This window comes from Macaca nemestrina, chromosome 14, assembly GCF_043159975.1.
Source record: "Macaca nemestrina isolate mMacNem1 chromosome 14, mMacNem.hap1, whole genome shotgun sequence".
Taxonomy (NCBI): Eukaryota; Metazoa; Chordata; class Mammalia; order Primates; family Cercopithecidae; genus Macaca; species Macaca nemestrina.
The window spans coordinates 67311563-67337834 of NC_092138.1; the positions used below are offsets into that span (position 1 = coordinate 67311563).

The window sequence follows — 26272 nt, forward strand, 5'->3', positions numbered from 1 at the left end:
AGACATTAAAAAAATGTCTGACAGGTATATGAAAAGGTGTTCAACATCAGCAATCATCAGGGACATGCAAGTCAAAACCACTATGAGGTATCACTTCATACCCAGTAGAATGGCTATCATCAGAAAGTCAAAAGATAACAAATGTTGGCTAGGATGCAGAAAAAAGGAAACTCTTATACACTGTTGGTGGGAATGTAGACTGGTACAGCCATTATGGAAAACAGTAAGGAGCTTTGTAAGGAAATTAGAAGTAGAACTACATTATGACCTAGTGATCCCTTTTCTGGGCATATACCCAAAGGAAATAAAATCACCATCTTGTAAAGACATCTGCACTCCATGTTCACTGCAGTGCCATTCACAGTAGTCAGCATATGAAAACAACTGAAGGTCTGTCAAGGGTGAATGGATAAAGAAACTGTGGTGTATGTATGATAGAATACTATTTGGTCCTAAAAAAGATCTTGTCATTCACCAGACAGGAACAGGCCTGGAGGACACTAGGGGCAGTGAAAAAAGCCAGATACAGAAAGAAAAATACTGTATATGGCCGGGTGTGGTGGCTCACATCTGTAATCCCAGCACTTTGGGAGGCCAAGGTGAAATAACCTGAGGTCAGGAGTTGGAGACCAGCCTGGCCAACACGGTGAAACCCTGTCTCTGCTAAAAATACAAAAATTAGCCAGGCATGGTGGTGGATGCCTGTAATCCCAGATACTCAGGAGGCTGAGGCTGGAGAATCGCTTGAACCCAGGAGGCAGAGGTGACAGTGAGCCGAGATCGCGCCACTGCACTCCAGCCTGGGCAACAAGAGCGAAGCTCCATCTCAAAAAAAAAAAAAAAAAAAAAAAAAAGAAAAATATTGTATGATCTATCTCATTTACACATGGAATCTAAAACAAATACAAATATGTAGAGATAGAGAAAAAAACAGTGGGTCCTTGGGGCAGGGTGGGGAGGAGATGGGGAGATGTAGGTCAGAGGGTACAAAGGAGCAGACAAGCAGGATGAACAAGTCTAGGGAGCTGATGCACAACAGGAGGACCACAGGTAATAAACAAATTGTACTTCATATGGGATTCATGCTAGATGAGTAGATGTTAGCTGCTCTAGTCACACACACACACACACAAAAAGTTAACTATGTAAGGTTGGGGATATGTTAATTTGCTTCACTATAGGAACCTTTTTTGTTTTGCTCTGTTGCCCAGGCTGGAGAGCAGTGGTGAAATCATAACTCACTCTGTAACCCCAAATGCCTGGGCTCATGCAATCCTCCTGCCTCAGCCACCCAAGTAGCTAGGACAACAGGGGTGTGCCACCATGCCTGGCTAATTTTTAAAACTTTTTATAGGAATGAGGTCTCACTATGCTGCCCAGGCTAGTCTTGAACTCCCAGGCTCAAGCAATTCTCCTGCCTTGGCCTCCCAAAGCGCTGGGATTATTGGCAGGAGATACTGCATCCAGCTTATAGTAACCTTCTTACTATCTATATGTATTCTATAACATCATGGTGTATATCTTCATTATACACAATAAACTTTATTTGAAAAGAAAAAAAAAATCCAGAGGGGCCTTTTAAAACTGCAAATTAAGACAGATCTGCTGCTCAAAGGCCACTGCCTCTAACCCAAGGGTGGTTTTTCTTCCCCAATTTCAAAGGCATCTGGTTGGCTGGGAACCACCCAGAAACCCTGCCAAGGACCTTTTGCAAATCATATGAATGACTGTGGTTCCTGGTGGAAAAACTCCCAATAGTTCTTGGGAATCCAGGCCTCAGTTTCTTCATCTGTGAAGTGGAGAATAGTATACAATGTTCCCTGAAGTCCACTGAAAGCTAAGTAAAGAGCTCAGAACTGGGTGCTGGGGTCCTGGCTTCTGCCTTCTCAGGCCTTGGTTCCCCCATCTACATGATGAAGAGACAACCTTTGAAGCTTGGCACATAGGAGATGCTCACACCACATGGGAAGGAAGGATATTAAACAAAAGGACTCGCCTTCATTACAAACACCCCAGAGCCCCAGCGCTGGAAGAGGAGTGGAGGTTCTTAAAAAATAGAGTTGATTCAAGTGTGTCCTAGAATGTCCACCAGTACCCAGAGACTTACTTGTTAAGCCTGTGGCCCCCTGGGTCTCTTTGCAACCAAAATCTGTTTTAAACCGCCCTCTAAGAAATTCTGATGCATATTCAAGTTTGAGAACCATCATTCTAGCTCCATCTGATGATGGAAACTCCTCTGTAATATCCACAATATTTACTGTCCAGCTTTGCTACTTACCACCACCACCAGAGAGCTCACTCCCCACCAAGACAACCCCTTCCAAACAGACAGCTTTGCCCATCGTTAAGTTCTTCCATGTCCTGAGCTGAAATGTGACTAACTACAGCTTGCTGAGGTCAGCCCAGCTCCGAGCTCTAGCTCCTGCAGGCCAAGTCCACTGCTTCTGCCCTGCGAAGGTCCCTCAGACAGGAAGACCTGGGCTGCTCTTTTCCAGCTGTCCCCCTGGGGCAGAATTTCCTGCTCTTTCCCATCCTGGTCGCTTCTGCTGCCCATTCCCCAGGCAGTCACCATCTGTCACACAGTGGGAGCTAGCAACTGAACAGGGTCCTGTGGGGTCTGTCCAGCTTGGCTATCAGCCCTGCTGGCTGGACACAACTCCGTCATTAACACGGACACTCCTGAGCTTTAGCTGAACTCCTTTTTGGGGTCTGCTGACCTCCTGAGTACCCCCCTCTTCCAGCCCCTCCAAAGTCCCAAGAGACAGGGTCTTATTGACATGAAAGTATCATCAGGTATAGCAACACTCGTCTCTTGACCACCCCAAAAGGGGCAGGGGCCGAGAGCTTTTCTGTGGTGGGAAGGGATGGGGGGGGTCTTGCTTTGTTGCCCAGGTTGGAGTGCAGTGGTACATTCATAGCTCACTGTAACCTCTAACTCCTGGGCTTAAGTGATCCTCCTGCCTCAGCCTCCTGAGTAGCTTAGGATTACAGGTGTGAGCCACCATGCCCAGCTAATTAACTTTAATTTTTTTTTTTAATAGAGACCGCATCTCACTATGTTGCCCAGGCTGGTCTTGAACTCCTAGGCTCAAGCAATCCTCCTGCCTTGGCCTCCCAAAGTGCTAGGATTACAGGCATGAGCCACTGTGTCCAGTTGGGCCCAAGAATTTTAAGAAGCAAAAGCCCACTGGCTTTGGCCACACTTGGAAGGTTTGGAAATGGAACTTTGAAAGGTCACTGTCAGTTCTTCGTCGTCTGGGTTCTGGGGGGCAAATCTTCTCATGTTGGACATTCATTCTGGCAGCTTCTTGACAATCTCTTTTCTCAAGGTGGAGAATTTTCTCAAAATTAAATCTCCGGTTCTTTGCTCCGTAATGAAATTGATTTCTGCCTTGACAGACAACAAAGCTTTCATTTTATTATTTGGCTTGGGTTTGACCACATTAATTATTGCTGTTTTCCCCCCCCAGCACGTCTGCAAGTAATTGAGTTCCACAAAGTTACTTACTCTAGGAACTGACTGCTTCCTGAAAGCACAGCTCCCACAGAAGTAAAACAGGCAACCCTAGCTTCTTCAGAGATGACTATTTTGGTTAGGGTTGGAACAATTCAGAGCAGGAAAATGCATTTTCCTAGCCTGAAAATCTGAACTCAACATGGGGTTATGCGAATATTTGGAGACTGTGAGTCTGAAATGTGGGTGTCCAGGTCACACCATCTCCTGCGTTTGCTGCCTCAGTCATCTTACCATTGATGTATCAGAATCCTACACTGCCTCGAGTTTCTAATCACTGTTACTGGCATCATTCTTCCTCCCTCTGAGAACACTCTGCGGACGCCTGTTCAAGTCAATTCCTAACACCAGCTATACCAGGAGCTAAGAAAAGCCTGCCCAGCACCGTGCAAATGCGTTTCTCCCTGCGAGGTTGTGTTCAGCCTCGGTGGGGCATACGCCTTTAGTGCCAGGAGGAAATGATGGGCACACAGCTTGTTCTCTGGCAGACTGGGAGGGCATGGGGGATTGTTGAAGGGATGGAGGGCTGGGATGTGGAGGGCTGGTGGAGCCACAGGTGAGCCCCTCATCTCTCTAAGCCTGTCTCCTTGAGCGTAAAGTGAGGTTGCTGTGGGGAGCCAGAGAGAGTTGACTAGGGCTTCAGGGTGTACAAAATCGTGGTCCTGCACCACGATTGCATTTATGCCTCACAACGATCCTGAGATGTAGGAACTATTACTCTCCCCATTGTACAGATGTAGAAATGGAGGCCACACAGCTACTAAGATGCAGAATGGAGATCTGAACCAGGGAGGGATTCTGGCTCCAGGTGGTCTACCTTCTGAGCCACAATACTCTATGCTCTTTCTCTACTGAGCCAGTTAAAGTACCCCCAAGTAACTGAGGCACAGAGAAGTCACAAAGAAAAGTTCAAGACAGAGCTGGAACCAGAAAACGGGTTTCCTAACTCCACAGCCAATGAACTTCCTGCTCTGCCTCATTAAAAAAAAAAAAAAAAAAAAAATCCTCTATTATAGGTCGGGCGACTTTAGGAAGCCAAGACAGGCAGATCAGCTGAGGTCAGGAGTTCAAGACCAGCCTGACCAACATGGTGAAACCCCATCTCTACTACTAAAAACAAAAAACAAAAATTAGCTGGGCATGGTGGTGCACACCTGTGATCCCAGCTGCTCTGGAGGCTGAGGCAGGAGAATTGCTTGAACTTGGGAGGCGGAGGTTGCAGTGAGCCAAGATCATGCCATTGCACTCCAGCCTGGGCGACAGAGCGGGGCTCTGTCTCAAAAAACAAAACAAAACACCATTATAAAAGAGATTCACTATGGAAAATCCAGAAAACACAAATACAAAATAAACCAAAAGAAGGTAAAAACCTGCCATTTCATCACCGCAGATAGTGGTTAATCACAATTCGGCATAGTGCCTTTCTATATTTTTCCCACATACATGCGTACAAGCATGTGACATACGGTCACCGACTGGGCTGAACTTTGTAAACTGATTTTATTACAATCATGGCTCATTTTGAATGTTGTGATTATTTTTCTCCTGAATACCATCTCTAAATGTTTCCTGAGTACCTATCCTGTGCCAGGCCCTCTGGGGTGTTGAGATCGAAAGACACATTCCCAAAGGAACCCTCAGCCAAGAAAGGTTCCTAGCAGATGACAAATCATTTCACACTACAACCCTGAGGGTAAAAATCAGATGTTAGACGGCAAATTTAGAAAGCAAGGTCCCAGGGTTTATGTACCTAGATTTCTTCCTGGGCGTTTTCTAGTAAAAACTGGAAAACCTGCTGGACAAATTCTAGAAGAGCTATAACCTTTTATGCACCTCAGTTTTAAACCTAGAAACAAAAACTGGGTGACATTTTACAAAAGAGAGAGAGGCTCTATCACTTCCAAGGGAAAACTGAACAGCCGGCCACCCTAGCCAAGCTGGGACCTTAGGGAGGAAGGACACTGCATAGGCCTTTCCTCTAATCTCCAACCTAAACGTCCTTGTACTTCGCTGTTGCTTCCCCATAACTTCCCCAGTTTTTTCTTCTCAAAAATCTTATCATCTGAAGTCCTCCTCAACTGGCCCCTCCTCCAGGAAGACTTCCAAGATGCCCCTAGTCAGGCTTACTTTCTTCCTCCCTCACTCTGTCCTCTGCCACACCTCTGTCCATCACAGTACTTCCCTACCGTCCTGTCTCCTTGTCTAGACTGTGAGCTTAGAGTCTGATGTGTCTTTGTCTCCTCAGCCAGCTGACAGCCCAGGGCACGGTAAGAGCTCAGTGGTGAAAACCCTGCTGCTGGCTTGTCTGTGAGCCCTGCCCTGAAAGCCTGTGCTTAAAACGTGGCAGGGTGATCGCCAAGCTGCCTGAGGCCATAAGCAGAATGTGGATTTTCCAAAGGAAATGGCAAAAATAAAATAAAATTAAAATTAAAAAATGGTTTTAATTAAAGCATTTGTAATAAGCTGGCTTTGCCAAACCCAATTGTTTCTGATATTCCTCTTGGGTGAAATAATCTTTAAAAAGATAAAGAGAGAAAAAAAAAGCAAAGCATTATTAAAAGTGGCAGAAAACACTTGTGCTGGAAGGAGGATGGAGGCTGCTCAGAGCGGAGCTTCCTAGAGAAGGGCAGGCGCAAGACACAGGCCCGTGGATGGAACGGCCTCTGCTCCAGCAGAGGGCAAGGGCGCGTGCGTGCCAGCGTGCCGCACACACAACAAAACCTCATTTTATAGCCCTAACATTTGAACTGCAGGAGCGAAGACGAGGGCTATAAAATTTGACATCTGATTTTATAAATCTGCCTCAAGTACTGACAATGTCTGTGGAGAAAATGAGAGAAGAAAATACAGTGCTTATGGGGCTCCAAAGAGTGATAACCCTGGTGTGGGAGCTGGGACATCTAGGGGCTCTACCAGCAGCCTTCCACAGGACCTCAGCAAGGTCCTCTTCCCTCCCTGTGCCTCAGTTGACCCCACCTGAATGCCAGGGTCTTGACCTGGATGATTCAACTCCCTTTGGGCTCTGACTGCCCAAAGGTCTAGGGAACAGTCAGGCCCTGCCTTAACACTGGGATTTTACCGTGTGAAGTTAGTGGCATCAAGCCCCACCAAATGCCTCTAGGTAAGGGCCAATCATGTTTCCCGCGGAGCCTTTGCATCACTTACTCAGCTATCAGTAAAATAAGCCCCTACAGCACAAAGGCTCTGCAAACAACCCCACCTGCATCTGTGCAGCCTCTCAGAGTTTACGAGAGCCTCCACTGCCATTGCAAATCTGGGCCTCAGGGCTGGAGGCTGAGACGGGAAGTGACTTACTGGTGACCTCCTGGCTGGTGGTAATGGTGGGATTCAGGCTATGATCCCTGGGCTCCTGGTCACAGCCTTTCTCTCCATGCAGCCACCCTTTCACTGATGGCAGATGTGACATCTGCAGCTGTCCTCGTGGCCTTGCCTGCAGCACCCTGTATGCCTTCTCCCAAGTCGCCAACCAACTCATTCCCAGATGGCTTTTGCAAAAATATTATTAAATAATTCAAATTAATAAGATGTTAGAAATGTGATTGGAAAGAAATGTTTTTCTCATTTGGAGAGACCACCCAGTGCCTCAGAAGGCAACTGTCCCGGGGCACGAGAGGTTTCCTGGAGATGGACGGGCAGTTGGAACGCTTCCCCGGTGGCGGAGCTGCACAGGCAGATTTATGTGGGCTGATATGAGACAATTAAAAACCGGCTGGAAATGTAATCGGGGCTGCTCAGATGCTGGAGAAGACCAAGGAGCTCCGGTAAAACAAAGGGCAATGCTGCATCCCTGGCTCAGAGGGGGAACCCCAGCCTGTTGACGGGCACGTCTGGCACTGCCAGGTTGGGGGGTGGTGCACTGGGCCGTGAACTGGCAGAGTGAGGCAGAATGAGTGCAGGCACCTCTTGCCTCTGGGTTTTAGGCGGCAGTGGGAAGGGGGAAGCTGAGCTGCGGGGAGTCTGTTTTCCTGGGTCTTTTCCAGGTCTACATTGCAGCCGGGAATGCCACCATCCACCCAGCTGCTCCGAAATCTGGATGTGGTCCTTGACTCCTCACTCCTTCTCCCTCTCATCAATTCTACCTTCGTACGCCTCTCCTTTCTACTCCCACTGCCCTAGTCCTTCACTCCTGATCTGTCACACACCCAGGGCCAGATAGGGCTCCCTAAACTTCTCTCTCGCCAGCTATGTAGGCCGCCTGCCACTGGCCCCTCTGAATTGGCCTTGGTCTCCTACTTTGCTACCAGATAGTCTCAGCATCATCAGCCTAGCACCTGGGTACAAACGGAGAACTTCTAAGCTTAGCTGGAGCAACTGGCTGAGAAGGGTCAAGAAAGAACAGTGGTCCAGGAGCTGGGCAGGGTCAGCCTCTGCCCCTCCCTGACAACATGGCCTTAAGTTTCTAAGCCCCTTTGAGCCTCTGTTTCCTCTTCTGTAAAGTAGGAGCAATGAGTTGTGCTTTCTTCACAGCTGCTTGAGGGCTGGACCCAGAGAAGAAACTAGACTCCTCCAGTTGGGTTATGGATGCTGACACTGTTTGCTTATAGCCAGATAGAACCAGCCCCTCTGGTTTCAGGTCTCTGGGCTTTCTCTATGTCACCACTGCCTGTGGAAAGGTGTCTGAGAAATGTTGGGCACGGGGCTCACGGTCACAGGTGCTGTCAGAAAATCCAGCTTAGGTTCAGAGACGGGGTTGGCCATTGGCTGGACTTCTCAGTGCCTGCCGGAGAGGAATGGGGGTGTTTCTACTCCGAGAGACCCCACAAGGTAGAAAGAGGCCTTGAGCTGTGTTGCAATCTCATCTCTTTAACGCATTAACTGTGACGTAATGTGAACAACAGTCTCTCTTTTTTTTTGGGGGGGGGATGGAGTCTCGCTCTGTCGCCCAGGCTGGAGTGCAGTGGCGCGATCTCAGCTCACTGCAAACTCCGCCTCCCAGGTTCATGCCACTCTCCTGCCTCAGCCTCCGGAGTAGCTGGGACTACAGGCGCCTGCCACCACGCCCGGCTAATTTTTTTGTATTTTTAGTAGACACAGGGTTTCACCGTGTTAGCCAGGATGGTCTCCATTTCCTGACCTTGTGATCTGCCTGCCTTGGCCTCCCAAAGTGCTGGGATTACAGGCGTGAGCCACTATGCCTGGCAAGTTTCTTTATCTGTAAAAATGATAGCAATGGTTGCTACTCTTCTCGAACATACTATCACAGTGTGAAAGCTGGCTATTCCCAAATATCAGGCCCTATGCTGGGCATGCTGACCCGTATCACCTCACTCACACGTTACAGCAGCCCAGAGCACATGGCGTGGCAGGATTTACACCTGCTGTGCTAGAGAGTAAACAGAGGGCTCAGACAATAGGCAGAACTCAAACTAGGGTCTGTCTGAACCCTTCAGAAAGAAGGGTGCAAATCATGGTGACTAGTCTGGGATCCTGTAACTTGTCAGAGGCAGAGCTAGGATTTGAACCCAGGTCTCCCAGGCATAAGCCCAGGGTTGGTCCTACACTCCCCATCCTCACTGCACCAGAATCACCAAAGCACCAGGCTTGGAGTCCAGGAGAGGCGCCAGTCTAATGTTGAGGGTGGCATCCTTGGCAATGTTTTACCACCAGCAGGGCACATGTTCTCAGTAATTTCTGAATAAAGGGAAATGTCATCTAATATTCCTCACAGTGTCCTCTCGACAGTGCACTCTCTTATCCTGCAAGGCATCTGCACATTCTAAAGTTCACTGTTCTCATTTAGTCCTTGCAAAGAGCGTTTGGGGAGTCTCTGTTTTGCCTACAGCAGCGGCTTCTAATTGTGGCATTTCCTTTAAACCTTTTAGAAGGAGAAAACACGAAGCACGCTAATTGAGCAGAAAGTTCATTTTTCCTCCATCAGCGCTGAAAGGACATGAAATCCTCCATGTGGTAAAAGCAAAGAGACACACCCCCTCTTCCCCCATCACCCCTGCTGCCCTGACTCAGGCTGGCTCAAATGCTGCTAGCAAATAGGGCCTGCTGGGAAAGCCAGAGGCAGGCAAGCTTCTTCCTGTCTCTGGGCCTCAGTATCTCTACCTGTTTAAGATATTGGACCAGAAAATCGAAAAAGTCTCTTTCTGTTCCCTAAACCCCAAGATTTCTGCCCAGGGTACTCCTGGAGCTGCTACCTTGACTGGCTGCTAACATGCTTCCCTATGAGATGAGGAGGCCAGACCGTAAGTTTGGAAGATGGGCAGGAGAGCTGGAGGCGCAGCAGCATGGTGATGCAAAAGGATCTTGCAAAAGGACCACCTGTTGAGTGGTCATCATCTCCAGCTCCTGATGAGCAACCAGGAGGTCAGAGAAGTTTACTCACTCATCCAAAGTCACACCAAAGGACAACATACAGAGTGCAAGAGAGGTGAGAGGTTCAAGAGAGGTTATCCAGGATGAGGGGCGCCTGGATTGGACTCCAGCTCTGCGAGATTCTCTAGCATGCTTTCCAGCTGTAGCCACATAAAATCTAGAACCCATCATCGTAAAGGAGAGTGGATGTGGGCAAAGATGGAGACTTCCAGGTTGAACCCAGACAATTTGCAATGCACTAGGCCACACCGAGCTCTTTCCCCAACAACCTGTGGCTTTCTGAGGTCTATAATAAAGATACTTGAGCTACCACTGATAGAGTACTCACTATATGCTGGGGCATATGCTAAGCACTTCACATATATTGTCTCTTCATTAATACACCTGTGAAACCCATTTTATTGATGAGAAAACCGAGGCTCAGAGATGTTCAGTCCCTTTGCCCAACACTACCCTGTTAGTATGTGGCAGAGCTGGGTTTCAAGAGCCTAAACCAAGATCCAGAGCCATTGTCTTCACCGCTGTGCAGAGCTCCCTCTGTTGGAGGAGCCGTGGGGCACATGACCAGGAGCTCAGGGCCCCTGCAACCACAGCTGAGCAGTGTGGGGGTCCCAGGGCAAGCAGTACTGCACCTGAGCTACACACACGCCTGCCTTCCCTGAAGTCTGCTCTTAAAAGGCTTCATCAGCAGGGGCCTGGCTGGGGAATACAGAGACCAACTAAGTCCAGGTATTCTGGAGCTGTGCAGGGAACTCAGTAATGGCCAGGGAGTTCCCACTGTGGCTTTGCAGGGACTGCCCTGGTGGTTCACACATGGGAGCAGGCAACCACCATGGAGCTAAGTGTCTGGAGTCTCAAATGTTAACCCAACAAGGGGATGCTTGGATGGCAGAAGGAAGTGGAGACTTGCTCCCTGCTGATAGATGAGCAGAGAGCAGGCTTTCCTTATATCCCCACTCCCACCGCCCCCTCAAACCTTTATTATTTCTTGCTCCTAGCTGTCAGCAGCAACAAACTAAGATTAATCACTTGCCTGCCTGGACCCAGACATGCCTACTGTTTGAAAACTCTCCCCTTCGCTATATTAATCAATGAAGGGACAGACAAGAGAAAAACAACCCTAACTGCCATGCGCCTCCCAGTGCCCCTCAGCTCTTCTTGGCCCTATTACACCCACCCAACCTCCTCTGGAGCTGCAGGAGGCATTTACTGGCTGAAGACTAAGTACCCAGCAGTCAACACAAACCCGGCTGCTCTAAGCCGGATACAAATAGATGTCATCAAGCAATCTGAAGGACAGGAGGCATGTTCTTGATAATGTCCTGCTCCTCCTCCCCTCCTCGGAGGAGATGGGACGTTCCTGCCATCCTTGGACTGAGAGGAAAGTGGTCTAGTCACGGAACCCTTAAACTGGAAGCAAGTTTATTAATCAGACCCCAGACCCTCATTTTTTCGATGCAGGTGGAGAAGACACTTGCCCAAGTCACCCAGTACAGCAGGGACAGCCTGGACTCACCCAGGGCTCTGTCCATTCTGCTGCTTCCATGGTGATTTCTGAAGGCTCTGGAAAAGCTGGGAGAAGCAGAGACTGGTATATACTGAGTACCATCTGTGTGTAGAGCTTACCTGCCAAGCCTTACTTCTTGCTGAGGCAAGCATCCCGTGATGCTCAGGAAGGTGCAGTACCTTGCCTAGCATCGGGCGCGGGCAAAGAGATGGAAGCGGGACTTGGATTCAGTTATCTGACTGCAGAGCCTGTGTTTTCCCTCTCCGTCTTGAAAAGGGCTGCCTCGGTCTCCTGGGAGGCCTGCTCACGTGCTGTTCACCTTCTGGACTCCTATAACAGGCCCCTCCCCAGCTCCCGGTCTGTGCCAGTTCACGTGGCATGTGTACGGACATGGCGGGGAACGGGGGGATCATTGAGGGGATGCGGAGGCAGAAGCTGTGTCCCTCCTCACCAGTACTCACGGGCCCCCTAGTTCACTCATGGTTCTAGAATACAGCCCTGACAATAGCATTGCATCCTGCTTCAAACCTTCAGGACTCCCTGCTGCCTCACAAGTGAAGCTCCAACCCCTCCACCTGGTGATCAGGGCTACACCTCACTTGGGCTCAGATGAATGTGTCATTTGTTGTTCTTATGCAAGCTCCGCACTGCCCTGTCTCTGGGCCCATTCTCTCTGCAGCCTGCCTTTTCTCCCCTGTCCATGGGTCCAAGACCTGCTCATCCTTCACATTCCCCTTCCTGGTTCCTTCCCTCTTTCATAGCCTGGAACCTCTCACAGAAAGAGTACTTTCTACTTCGGGCAGCCCTGAACACATTCTCTGTGGGTTATAGGCGTAAGTGTCTTCCCTTCCTCGTCAGGCTGTGAGCTCCTGCAGGGCTGCAGCTCATTCAATAACTGACACTGGACAGGGCAGAGCTCACGGGCTGGGTCGGGGAGGCTGTGAACAACCAAGTGCCACAGCATGATGGAAACAGGCCAGACCCCAGAGGCGCCTCCTTAGATCACGTTTGCAAGAGGCCAGGCAATCTGCCTTCAGGGATTAGAAAGCCAAAGGTCCCTCTGTGAGGACCGTATGCGGCCATTACCCCCACTGGCTTTGGGACTCTCACCACCTCAACCGGGCAGGGGCTGGGTCCTTGTTAAAGCTGCTGCCTGCAGAGGCCTCAGAGATGCCACTCAGTGCCCCTTTCCCATGGGTCACACAGGATCCCTGCTCCATGAGGGCAGAGCCTGCCCAGCAGAACTGGAGGCCACAGCACTCACCCTGCCTCCCTGCTGCCTGCCCCCGGCTACAAGCCCCCCAGTCTCTGAAGTCCTTCCTTCATCTTGTCCACATTCCTTTGCAAAAACTCACCAAAGTAGAACTCGGGATGACTCATTCGCAGGCCAAAGTGCCTGAAGAGCCTTTTAATGAGATTTTTTTCAAGGCTTTTCATCCCTTTCCTCCACTGCCAGCCTTTCCAGAGACAGGAAACTGTGTTAAGAGTTTGACATTTTCTTGCCAATTTCTCAGCTCAACCCTTTGCTCCCTGAGGATGGAGTGAGAGTACCCAGGGGCCAGTGGTGGGCGCCAGGTCAATGAGTTGGCGGGCAGCCAAGGGGGAGAGTTCTGCAGGCAGGAAGGGGTAAGGAAACTGTTCAAGAGTAATCAGGCAGAATCGTTGAAGACGATTCACAGGTGGGGGCCCCCTGCCATGGAGGGGGCTCCGAGATGGGATGAGGTGTGTGCCGGCACCACCGTGGGTTACTGCAAGTGCAGAAAGTTGGGGGGTGGGATGCAGACAGGTGGCAGCTTGGGCAGGTCCAGGGACCTGTCTGGTCACCACAGTGGGAAGCTGTCACCATCTCTGTGGTCAGTGGTCAGCTGCCAGCCAGGCAGCCTTACATCAATCCCGAATCCCTTCCGGGGGTCAGTTTCCCCACCCAGGAAGCAAAGGGATTGGAGTTAATGGGCCTCAAACACTTCCAGGTTTGACATTGGAAGACCTTTCGACTGGGTGTAAGGAATGCTGGGGAGGAGATGGGAGGACATGCATGGGAGCCCCATGGCCTCCACCCCAGTCTTGGCTCTGCTGTGGACCCTGGCAGGCATTCAGCTTCTCCCAGCCTAAGATGAGGAAGAATATGCCTCACAGCAGGACCCCGGTGAGTGCACCCTGCACATCAGTGGCCCTATCACTGAGAACTGCATCTCAACTCTTCTGGGAGCCCCTGAGACCCGCCAAGGCTCTCCTGCACCTCCACGTCTCTGCCTGGGCTGTCCCCTCTACCTGAGCTGCCCTGCTAGCCATCCCTGTCTGGGGAACACCTGGCTTCCCTTGAAGGCTCACGTGCAGGCTTCTCCCTGCAGCTTCTCCTGACTCTCTGTGGCAGGGACCGCCCACCCACACCGAGCTCTGGGCTCCCAAGATCCCCTGTGCAGACCTGTGTACAACATGACACAGGTTGGCCTGGCCAGGCTGAGCCCCTGGAGGCTGGGCCTGACTGTTCTCACCTCTGGACTCTCTCTGATGCCCAGCCCAGTGGCTGGTACAGAGGGTTCTGAAAAATACCTGCTGAGGGAAGGGTGGACGGGGTGTCCTCTGAGGCTGAACTCCCCCAGATGCTTTCTTCACCCTAGAACACCCTCAGGGCAGGACAAGCTCACATGAAAATGGCCAGAGGTGGATAACCAGCATAGCTGGAATTCCAATGTCAATTTGCACCAAGCTCCTGACAGTGTCAGGAATGCCATTCCCCACCCACCCCTGCCAGGCAGGCCATGAGTATCTGAGAGAACAGGCCCCTCACTTGGTGGCTGACAACGATGGTGCTTGCTCCAGGCAGCCAGGACATGCAGTACCAGGACAGCTCCCCTTGTGGTTGAGGTGATTCTTTCCAGGGCGTTGCTCCCCAGCCAGCAGTGGGACTGGTCATCGGGAGCTGGGGCTCCTCTGGGAAGCAAGTTCATCTCCCCTGAGTGGGTTACCTGGCTCGGCCATAGGAGGCCTAGCCCAGCCCACCTCCCCAGTTCTGGCATTCTTCAGGGGAAAGCTGGGCAGGTGAGAACACCCCTGGTCTTTGGAGGTGGTGATCTAATGCCTCTGGATCTGTATGCAAAACTAGACTCCCACCTCTAGCTCCTTTGGGTGCAGATCAGTCACCCAAATGACAGTTCCTGATAATCAGGTCCACGGGATGGGTGCAGGAAGGCAAACACAGAGTCTGATGGTAGAGGCTGCTGGGCTGCCTTCCCAGTCTCCCTCCACCTCCTCCCCTCACCTGGGAGGTGCAGGTGGTCCAGCCCACAGATGGGGACATGGGGAGAGTTAGAGAACCCCCGATGTCATTGGTGGAGGTGGCCTTAGAGCCCATCAAAGCCCAACTCCCCACTGGACAGATGTAGGGCAAGAAACTTACCCCAGGGTCACACAGGGAGCAGTAAGTGGCAGGACAGGACTCCTATCCAGAATTCTGGACAATGGGTCCTTCCTGTGGCTGTTAAAAATGGACTTCAATCAAACTGCAGGGCTGACCCCAGAAAACAGGGGCAGGGTAATGGGAATCACACTAGATAACACTGACACGGCGCTGGCTGGGCTGGGGACGCTGTCTGTCAGCAGCTCATTGCCATACCCAGTGCACAGATGGCCAAGGCCATAAGGCCAGTGAGTGCAGGAAGCCAGGCATGAGGCCCGTCCCCTGCCTTCCCCACCAAACGCACCGGGCCCTCGGGACTACATGCCTATGCTGTGAGGGTAGAATCAACGTGTCGTCAAGGGCAGTCCTACGTCTAGGGAATGGCACACCCCAGCGAGGAGGGGAAATGATGCTCCTGGCCCTCTGAGCCCCACCGTGAGCTGGCATCTGGGCCTGCTTTTATAACTGAGGGTGCACTGCATAGGGGATTGAGAATTCCGCAGGAGACAGCTGGTGCTATTACTTCTGCCACTGGGTCTAGGTTCCTTGTGTGCTCCCTGGTTGGGACCTCAGCCCTGGCACATCCTGGGTACTCAATAGGCTGCTGTTCCCTTGAAGGCAGGTCTGCACTGGAGTCACCACAGGGCCCCAGTGCCAGCCAGGCAGGCCCTCAGTTCAGGGTCTCAGCACTTCCCCACCTCTGCCTGGATGAACATGAAGCTGGAGCAGCTGACGGGGCTCTGGCCCTCCAGGATGAATGGACAGGCTTGGCATGGAGTGCTCTGTCCAGTCCTCCCTGCTCCTTTCGTGGAGTCCCCTCCAAGCCAGGCCCCCAGCCACGGGGATTCCAGGAGGAATGAGATTCACTGAGGAACTCAGAGACAGATGGGGAGGGAGACAGAGTAACAACTCCAAATGACCAGTGCCCCAGAGGGTCCCTGGAGCACTGAGGAAGCCCAGTATGCAGGGAAGGCTGGTGACACTGAGTCCTGTCGCTGATGCCACCTGCTTCCTTTACCTCTCACAGCCCAGAAGAGTGCCACTCACCTCGATGGCGCCATCAGCACGCCTGGTGACATGCACACCCCCCTGCCGCTGCCCTCTCCTGAGTCCAATTCCGCCCCCCTGGTTTTAGCCAGTCCTGCCTAGCCCCAGAGGCAGTTTAGCACATTGAACTTTCCTTGGCTGCCATAACCGATCCGATTCTTTCAGTCACCAGGTCTGATGGCAGACAATGAATTACGCAGGCACCAGCAGCCTGGAGAAGAGCAAAGTACCTCTCTCTTGTTTGTCTGGAGTGCCCTACCCACTGGCTAGAAGTTCCCTCTGCATCCTCTCTGTTTAGGCGGTGGTCCAGCCTTTGGTCTTCTTCCCCCAGTGATGACAGGCTCACTACCTCGAGGCCGCTTGGGTAGCTCTAATTCTTGATCTGCTCTGGCTGTTAGGAAGTTCTTCCTCTTGCAGAGCTGGAATCTGTCTATCCATCATCTGCCCAGAAGTCCCTAATCTGCTCATTGGTTCCCTCTGCCCTGACAGTCCTAGAGAGACGCATGGTCCCCACCCCGTGTCCACATGCTCTCTCTTCTCTAGGTGGACTCCCAAAGCCTGTGTGCCATGCCCTGCCCGCCTCTGCCCGTGCCTGCCGCCCTCCTGACTCTGCAGTTTGTCATTGTCCCTTTCAGGGCAAAGCCCAGAAAATGCGGGGGGAAGAGTCAGTCATCAGCAGAGAACACAGGCCAGTTTCACCTTCCTTGGTTTTACTGAATCCTCTGTCTACATGGCCGGCATGTGTGTGGGCTCTCCTGACAGCCGTGTCCCCGCAGGCCTGCTCTCCCTCCCATGGCCTCTAACAGTGGTAAGTGGGACAGAGAGGATGCCAGGCAGAGGGCTTCACTGCTTCTGGGGGGTCTGTGGGTCTGTGCTGGCTGAAGAGCCTGGGTTTACACCCCAATTATGTCACCAGCTCTCTATGTGTCCTTGGCAAATCTGTCCTTTCTCTGGGCCTCAGTTTTTCTGCAAAATGGGTTTAGACATTATTTTGGGTCCCATCCAGCAACAGCACCCAACTAAAACACCCTTTTCTTATTTCTGGACCTGCCCATCCTGACAGAAAAGCCTCACAGGTCAGAAAGATCTGAGAGTTTCCAAAGCTGCCACAGGCAGTAATACCAGCTCTTCCCGGCGCTCCTCCTAGACTTTGCGCGAACCCAAACTCAGGCCCACCCAAACTGCAAGCCAGAGCACTAGGAAAGGGTCATGCTCACAGCGGCAGAGAGTTACGGGCTGGTCACAAGTCTTGGCCCAGCCACTTGGGCCAGTCACACCCCCCTCCGTGAGCCTGTTTACTCATCTGCAAACTGGGGACAATATGTTCCTCAAAAAAATGAAAGGACCGTCGTGGGCTCTGAGAGAGGGATGAGGCATGCTAGGAGCTTCGTACCACCCCGCCTCACAGCAGATGTGAAAGCTATTCTCGGATAGTTAATATAAAATCCTAGGAAAAGGCCCCTCGTCTTCTGGGAGGACAGCAACGGCAAACATAAAAACTCCTCTGTATCCCAGGAGAATAGGATCAAATCGAAAAACCCAGGCTTGAAATAACGTGTGCTGGCAAGTTTCCCAGGGGACACTGGCGGGTCTTTCCACCACAGGCACAGTGACCAGCCGTGCTCGCGGAGGCTGCCGAGGAGGGCTGGGGGTGCTCGGGGCGGCACTCACCTCAGGGAGAGGGAGTAGTCATGCTTGCTGGTCTGGCTGTTCCGGACAAGGTAGCTACACTCCTTGCAGAGTCGAAGCAGGTTCTCAGCGTCTCCTCTGCTGATGGCTCCATGATACCATCTGTGGAGAGGGCAGAGAGCAGTCAGAGCCCAGCACGATGGGATTCCCATGGCCCTAACCTGCCTTGGGAGGCTCAGCACCCGCAGGGAGCCTCCCTCCACAAGCAGGCATGCACTGGTTCATTCCGTGGGTATCCACTGCCCGCCTGCTGCTGCCGGGTCCTGGGGAGAGCACAGCAAACAAAACCCAGTCTCTTTTCACGGGAAGCTTACGCTCTGGTGCAGGGAGTCAGGCCACAGACACTCAAGTCATCACAGAGCACACAGTGTGAGGACAGGCACCATGGAGATGAAGTGGCATAGGGTCATGTGGCTGGGGGCTAGTGGGGGACTATTTCAGGCAGGGTGGCCAGGGAAGCCTTTTCAAGGTGCAGTGGCTCATGCCTGTAATCTCAGCACTTTGGGAGGCCGAGGCGGGTGGATCACCTGAGGTCAGGAGTTCAAAACCAGCCTGGCTAACATGGCGAAACCCCATCTCTACTGAAAATACATAAATTAGCCGGGCGTGGTGGTGGGCACCTGTAATCCCCCTTACTTAGGAGGCTGAGCCTGGAGAATCACTTGAACCTGGGAGGCAGAGGTTGCGGTGAGTTTAGATCACACTAATGCACTCCAGCCTGGAAGACAGAGCAAGACTGTCTCAAAAAAAAAAAAAAAGAAAAAAGAAAAAGGAAAGAAAAAAAAGAAGAAAAAAAGTGACATTTCCGTGTAGACCTGCAGGAGGGGAGGAGGGAAGCCAGAGAGGAGCTTTCTTGGTAGACAAATCAGCAGCGAAGGCCAAGGCAGAAAACTGCCTAGAGTGCTCTGGAAACAGCCAGGGGCCAGCATGGACAGACAGAGGCAGCAAGGGGAAAGGGTGGGCAAGAGGTCTGGAAATGGGGCTGCAGCAGGGGCTTTTCTCTGTTTGAGCAACAGGGAAACCATCAGAGGGTGCTGACGGGAGGGCCACGCTCTGACTCAGGGATGTGTGCAGCGACACGGATGGTGGGCAGTGAGGTAGTTGTCCGTGCTCCTGCCAGATGGCTCTAGCGCCACTTGAGCATGTGGGAATCCCAGCATTACTGCTCCCAGACACCCAACATGCCAGAGGAGGGCAGGCGGCAGAATCTGAGGAGAGGAGTGCCATGCAGAGGGCCCGACTCATCCCCCATCTCCCATCAGAGGAGGAAATGGGCGCAATAATTTTCTTTCTTTTTTTTTGAGACAGGGTCTCATCCTGTCACCCAGGCTGGAGTGCCGTGGTGCGATCACAGTTCACTGCTGCCTCAAACTCCAGGGCTCAAGCAATCCTCCCGCCTCAGCCTCCAGAGTAGCTGGGATTACAGGTGCGTGCCACCACACCTGGCTATTTTAAAATCTTTTCTAGAGACAGGGTCTCACTATGTTGCCCAGGCTAATCTCGGATTCCTGAGCTCAAGTGACCCTCCCACCTCACCTCCCAAAGTGCCAGGATTACAGGAGTGAGTCATTACATCTGGCCTGATTTTCTTTTTGTGTGTGTGTCTTTTTTTTTTTTTTTTTTTTGGTTTTTAGAGACAGGTTTTCACTCTGTTGCCCTGACTGCAGTGCAGTGGTGTGATCATGGCTCACTGCAGCCTTAAACTCCTGAGCTCAAAGGATCCCCCTGCTTCGGCCTCCCAAGTAGTGGGACTATAGGCACGCACCACCACGCCTGGCTCACTGATTTTCACGACTGGAAGAGCTGACAGTAAAATTGCAGGGCAAGAATAAAGATCTTCATTGCCCATGAGTGGACACACTCAAAATACATTCCTGTTTACATGATGGTCTCTGTGGGGCAGTGGAGGGGGTGAGACTCAGCCACGAGAGGCAGAGGCACTGAGCATTACCATGGCTGGAGTGTGCTTTGTCCACAGAGACAAGGATGCTGCTCCAAATGGTGGCTCTGCTGCCCACTGGCCAGGCAAGCCGCTGACCAGGTGGCTTCTATTACGGGAGGATCATGCCAACCTCTCTTGGGTTGTGAGAATGTAACAAGTGGCCCCACAGGAAGGGCTAACGTAGAGCCTGATGTGGGGCGAGTCTTAACCGACGGCAGCTGCAGCATTAGTAGAAAGAGACTGCCCTCACAGACCACGTGGTGACATCCCCATCTACAATGGTTGCAGGCCCCTGCCCATCCAGAGGCTGCATTTTACATTTCCAGGTGCAAGTGGGGATGCTGCCTCCCGGTGCCTGTCTCAGAGTGTCCTGCAAACCGTGCCCCTGAGAGTTCCAGCACTGACATTCTCCTCAGAGAAAAACCCACACCGCCCATCCCCGTGCAATTCCCCCCACTCACAAGGCAGAGCTCAACAGTTAGTAGCAGTCGCCACAGCAAAATTAAAACCCTAAGAGAAAAAATCAACTTTAAAGTCAAGGACTGGAGAGTAAATGTGAGTGTCCTTGTCCAGTGGGAATGTGGCCAAGCGGTGGATGGTCCAGGCGGTGGCCACCAAGCTGGACATCCGGAGGGGAGACCTTCTAGGGGAGAAGGCAGGAAGAGCATGCAGACCATAGACCCCATTCTTTCTAAAGGTACAGAGAAATATGTAAAGAGGAATGTGAAGTTGGGGGATGCATGGGTTGCCACAATTAAAACACCACAAGTAAAACATTTCCTGAGACATGAAGGCCCATGTTATGCTTTAGAAAGGCTACATGGCTGTAATCAGGAGGAACACAAACAGCACTGACTTCAGAAGTAGGAGTTAACAGGTTTGGGAAGGCTGTCCTCTGGGAGATTTCACTGTGTAACACACCCTCAGTGAATGGACAAAAACGTTTTATTAGAAAAACAAGTCCCAGCCATTTGAAGCTGAGCCGTCCTCAGGGAAAGGCCTAGAAGTGGTCCCTGGGGAGGTGCTGCCTGCCGTCCACCCTCCCTGAGCTCAGGAGCAAGCCCTGCTCTGAGGGGGGGCATGGCCTCTGGATTCTTGTTAAGGGGAATCCGGGTGGTTAACACGATAAGCTACCAGTCCCTTCCCCAACCGCTCCACACAGAGGCAAGGGCAGGGGACAAGGGGCTGAAGAACAAAGGAGAGAAGGAGCAGAGGGTGCTGGATCTGGAGGCCAGGCCGGCACTGGCCAGCCTGTCAGCAGGAGGCTGGAGACCAGGAGTCAGGCTGGGCTGGGCGATCCTGTGGGGGGCTATGGCCAACTGTTGGGCCCACGTAGGCCTTGCTTCACCTGGAAAGAGAATCCAGGCAGGAGGTCATCTCAGGGATGGGCTGGACCTCATGGGGTTGGCCAGTCAGGTCAGAACCAGGGGGATTAGGGAGACTCAACTTTCGTCCCTCACCCCAGCCAATACCCATGAGCTCATCCAGTATTTACTCACTACTCACCATATCCTTGATCTCACGGGGCTGACGGAGGGAGAGAGAGAGTCAACAGAGAGATACAGGAAACAATTCCAGATAGTGACGAGGGCTATGCAGGCATCCTCGGGTTACGATAAGGCAGTGACTAGGGTTGGGTGAGATGCCTGCTTAGAAATGAATAGACAGGGGAGGCCCCTGAGGAGATGACATGTGGCCTGAGAACATGAGAAGGAGCCAATTGTGAAGAGCTAAAGAAAACATCTTCTCTGCAAAAAAGGCAGCAAGTGCAAAAGTCCTGAGGTAGGAATGCGCTTGGTGCTCACAGAGCAGAAAGGCGGCAAGAACAGCCCAGGCACTGTGAGCAGCGGGCAGGAGGTGGGCCCAGTTCTTGTGCCCAAGAGGAGAAGTTTGATTTCATCCTCAGCAGTAAGAGTCTTAAGAGATGTTTGCCCTGGGAAATCTTACAGACGGTCAGTCAGCTTGGCCTGAGGAGGGGTCAGAGAAGACAAGTCAGGATGCTAGTGCAGTAGTTCACATGGCAGGTGGCTGCGGAGGTGGAGGAATGATGGATTCTGGTCGTCCTTTGGAGGGAACACTGGCAGAATTTGGTAAAGCAACAGATGCTGGTGTCCGGCAAAAAAAGGAATTACGATGATGCCGGGTTTGTGGCTTGAGCCACACCTAGTTAGATGTGACACCTAGTTAGATGTGTTTATGGAGGTGTGGAAGCTGGGGGAGGTGCAAGTTTTGAGGAGAACATCAGAAGCCAGTTTTGAACATGTGAAGTTTGAGACGCCCACTTGTCAGCCAAATGGAGATGCCAGGAAGCAACTGGACATAGGAGTCAGGAGCTCTGGGAGAGGTGTGGGCTGGTGCTATGCATCTGTGAGTCACCACCAGGATCCTGGGAGAGACAACCCAGGGAGAGCACGTAGTTGGAGACTGAGCCCTGCAAAGTCGGACCTTCAGGTCAAGAAGAGGCAAGGAGCCAGCAGAGGAGATGGAAGAGTGGCCACGGAGGCAGGAGGAGCGCCAGGCCCAGAGGCCCAGAAGGAGAGTGGTCAACTGTGGTGACTGCCATGGAGGACAGAGGGGGTCGTCTGGGGACCCAGGCTGGTTGTGGTGGGTGAGAGAGAAGGGGAGGTGACAGAGTGGGGAGAAGTGCTGGCAGCTCTTTGGATACTGTTCATTCATGCAACAGCTATTTATTCAACACCTGTTATGTGCTGGGCACTGTTCTGGGCACAGGGGATGCAGTGGTGACTTAGACAAGTTCCTGCCCTCATGGAGTTTCTGTTCTCAGCAGGCGCAGTACCTAGAGAGGAATGTTGGGTCAAGGTTTTTTTTTTTTTTTTTTAACTTATGTTGGCAAAGTTTGTTACTGGAACATGTTTATACACTGATGGTAATGATGGAGGAAGGAAGAGGGGTGTGTGTGGGGCTGCCTCCAGGAGGCAGTGGGGACAGACCCTGAGCACTGGAGCAGCCTTTCTGCTGTCCCAGGAGGCGAGGCAGGTGGTATGGGCACCTAGGCAGATGTGTGCCTGCCCATCCACGGCCACCCCGTGTGACCCGGGGCATACCCCCAGTGCCTCGGTCTCCCCTCCTACCTCCCTCTGTGCTAGGGTGGAGGAGAGGTTCAGACCGGAAGGCGCCTCCTGAACTCTAGAGCAGCATCAGTCCAGCGGGGGACGAGGTGATCCTCTTTAGTGGGGTCATCAGGCTCTATCCAAAGTGGGATTTTACCTTAAGCACACCCCTTGGGTGATGAGTCAGGACTTCTGACTCATCTTGGGGAGTTAATCGTGGAGAGATGAGACGATGGGGGAGGAAAAGCCAGTCATGACGCTGGACTTGGCTGGGGGCCTCATGAAGCGGGAATGGGAAAGGAAAGGCAGCCCAACTCCCCCCGTCTTGCGATGAAGGCTGAGTCCGGGGATGGGAGAGGGCAGGCTGGGCCCAGACTGACCCAGGCAGACCTGGCCACGGCTGGTCAGGACGCACGCCGAACATCTGTGGGTCACAGTTTGTTGATTAAAAGTACACAGTTTGATCAGAAATAAGCAAAACCTGCCAGATGATCTGCACAGCTGTGAGACATGATTCACAGCACTGGCTAGGAGCACCCCCCAGCCCCCACCCCCCGCCCATGCGCCCTGTACCGCAGGAGTGGAGCACTCACAAAGGTGGCAGAAGCCTCCAGAGGTGACAGCACTTGCTTAAAAGGGCGGCATATGACGTCATTCGGAAAACCCTGCATCCTGCTCACCGAGTGAGAATTTCCTGTGAGGGGATGCCCTGCTGGCCATGCCAAGACCAGAATCCCCGGGCCAAGACAAACACAGTACATGACACACACCAGGGAGGGCTCACGAACTGTGCGTGGTGTCAGTGACTCTTGTGGCCTTATGTGTGCCTACTCAAAGGGTGGGAAGAGCAAAGAGTAAGTGGAGGACAGAGGAGGGGAGAGGGTAGGGACTGGGTCACGAGGTTGGGGGCACTCTGAGCCATGAGTCCTTGCCAAGGCTCTGCACCACTCTGGGTTCTGATGTTCTCATCTAGGCAATGGGCTAACAACCCTTTACTGTACATTTTCTTGTTTAAGCAGACAAGACACCTGAGGACACCAGCGCAAGTCCTGCACCTGCTTTGTCAAGTTCCTGGAGAAGCTCATTCTAATCCAGGTATGAGGCACGGTTAGAAACTGAAAACATAGTTTGGGGACAATTCACAGAATGAATGGCAGGCTATTCATTTATCCTGGGGGTAACGTGGAGCCACTGAAGGTTTCAGAACAGAGCAGGAACCTGCACCCAGGGATGATTTGGCACAGCAACGAGATGATAACCATGGCCAAGGGGAGGGGCAATAAAGGGCTTTGCCCCCTGCACAGTGCTGGGGGCAGCAAGGACAGAAAGGGATGTCGGACCTTGGGGGCAGCATGGATGGGACTTGGCCACTGACTGGAGGTGAGAAACCTCTGGGCAAAGGGGCTGAGAAAACCTGCATCAGGAGTGGAAAGGCCTTGCCCAACTCTAACAGTATCAAGCAGACATGGAGCAAGAACACGACTGTAGCTAGAAAACAAATCTAATTTACACGCAGTTTTACACTTAGGGGAAAGGATTTAGTTTATATTTCGTTTTTCCAAGAATTTATTTGCTGCATGATGAAATGAGAAACTAGGATGTGAAAAGGAGGAGTGCACCCTGTAGACTCTTTTTTGCTGTCCCTCCTGCCATTGAAGGTAAGGGTGGCCACATAGTGTGGACAGCGTAAGTTCAGGGCTAGAAGCCAGGAGGTATGTGTTCTAATCCTGGGCCTACCACTGGCTGGGTGGGAGCCTCGACCTTCCAAGAGCCTCAGCCTGCCCATGTGTACACGGAGGGGGAGGTAGGGGCAGACTAGAAGGCCCCTGGAGTTCTAGCATGTCTCAGTTTGGGAATTTTTTTTTTTTTTTTTTTTTTTTTTTGAGACAGGGTCTCGCTCTGTGGCCCAGGCTTGATTGCAGTAGTGTGATCACAGCTCACCACAGCCTCAACCTCCTGGCCTCAACTGAATCTCCTGCCTCAGCCTCCCAAGTAGCTGGAACTATAGGTGTATGCCATCATACCTGGCTAATTTTTGTATTTTTTTTTTTCTTTTTTCTTGTAGAGACAGGGTCTCACTATGTTGGCCAGGCTGGCCTTGAACTCCGAGGCAAGTGATCCACCCACCTCGGCCTCCCAAAGTGCTGGGATTACAGGTGTGAGCCACCACACCTGGCCCAATCTATGGATTTTTAAAAGAAGATGACATGAAAAGAGAGGGCAAAAACTAGGTGAACTGGGAGGTGAGGTGGGGCTTTGCTCCCTCAGAACTTACATTTGCTTCTCCAGGGGAACAGCAGGATCCACCCTTTCTCCTAGGATCCCGCAGAACTCGGGGCTCCCATGTTTGATAGGCTTAAAGCCCCCTCCAGGGGCACGAAGCTGGCGCCGCCGGTCCCGCGAAGGCGAGGGGGATGACTGCCGCTTCTCGTTGCCATTAAACTGTGCTGTGGGGAGGGGAGAGAGAGAAAGTGCAGGGTTAGCAGAGCTCAGCCCAGGGAGCTACTGTGATGCACAGAAGGGTAACGTTCAGTTGCTCTATTTGGCACTTTACGACTTGCAGGAGGAAGGGTTTCAAGCAAAGAAATAACATGGCACAAAAGATTTTGGCTTCCTAAGACAGGACACCCACGTGGTCACAGCCCAATGGGGCATGTGAGGGGCTGGTTGAGCCTCCGGAGGCCACTGAGCTCAGCCTTACCCCCACAGGAGCCTCTCTGCGGCCTCCAGCAGTGGGGCATGGCACTGCCTTGGGGGAGCTCTGTCCTCAGGACAGTTCTCAGGGGAAAAGGCTGTTTCTTGTATTGGGCCAAAAATCTGCCTCCAAGTGGCTCCTCTCCTCCTCTCATCCCACCTCAGGCCATACTGGCCACATCTGTCCCTTTCCCTGGGATACTCCTACAGAGTGCCACTTGGGGGTCATACTACATCCCCTGTATTCAGATCCCCTGCATGGGTCCAGGATCCAGGGCCCAGGTGAGGCTGAAGCAGTGCCTAAAGCACAGGAAGGGCCATTCACATGCTCTTCTCCCCGCCCTGGGCCTGTGGGAGCATCGTTCACTCCCAGAGGCTGGGGGAGGATGCTCCTTGAGGAAGACCCTGGAGACACCACAAAGAACAGAAAGCACTGAGCTAAAACTAGAGTTGCCAGAGGGTTCCTGGAGACCAGTAGTCCACCTTGCCAGTTATCCAGATGGGCCTGTTTCCTTCTCTGAAAAACAGGGATAATGACAGCACCCATCCCATGGGGATTCAAGCCGGTGACACACCTATAAATCTTAGTAGTGTGCCTGGAACGCAGTCTGTTATTATAAATCACACTTATCGTGTCTGCTCAATGCACACACAGTACTAGGCACCTCATAGAAGCAACTGAACCAACCTGAGTTCCTCTCCTAAGCCTGTCAGTGATTAGCTGCAAGCCTCGGCTACGCTACTGAACCTCTTCGAGTCCCTGTTTCTTGTCCCACCAGGCTGCTGTGAAGGTCAGAAGGGAGGATACTCCAGGACCTGACACACAGAGGGTGCCTAAGAAACGAGGCCAGAGCCTGCAGAAGAAGGTTCCTGAAGCTGAGGCCAGCTGCAGGCCCACAAACATGTCCCTGGCTGTGCCACACAAAGGCATAAACCTCTCCTCTAATTAGCAAGCATGATTGTGGCAAGCTATCCTCCAAGCCCGGCCAGACACACGGCAATCAACCCCCATGCTCACAGGAGGACCTGGAGAAACCTCAGCGCCAGCGGGGAAACGTGCTGT

At 52.1% G+C, this 26272-nt stretch overlaps 1 protein-coding gene and 1 non-coding gene across 2 annotated transcripts in view; both read right to left on the minus strand.

The window, feature by feature from the left end:
• LOC105477176 (SH2 domain containing adaptor protein B) overlaps nt 1–26272 on the minus strand; it is a 148870-nt gene that overhangs the window by 12166 nt on the left and 110432 nt on the right. Inside the window, exons 4-5 of the mRNA XM_011733561.3 lie at nt 24791–24962; nt 17485–17604 (exon numbers count right to left, since the gene is read on the minus strand). Coding sequence (XP_011731863.3) covers nt 17485–17604; nt 24791–24962 — 292 coding nt within the window. The remainder of the gene's footprint in view (nt 1–17484; nt 17605–24790; nt 24963–26272) is intronic.
• Nucleotides 5277–5341, minus strand: LOC112425850 (U7 small nuclear RNA). The gene has a single exon (XR_003017006.1). It is a non-coding gene; the product is annotated as a U7 small nuclear RNA (small nuclear RNA).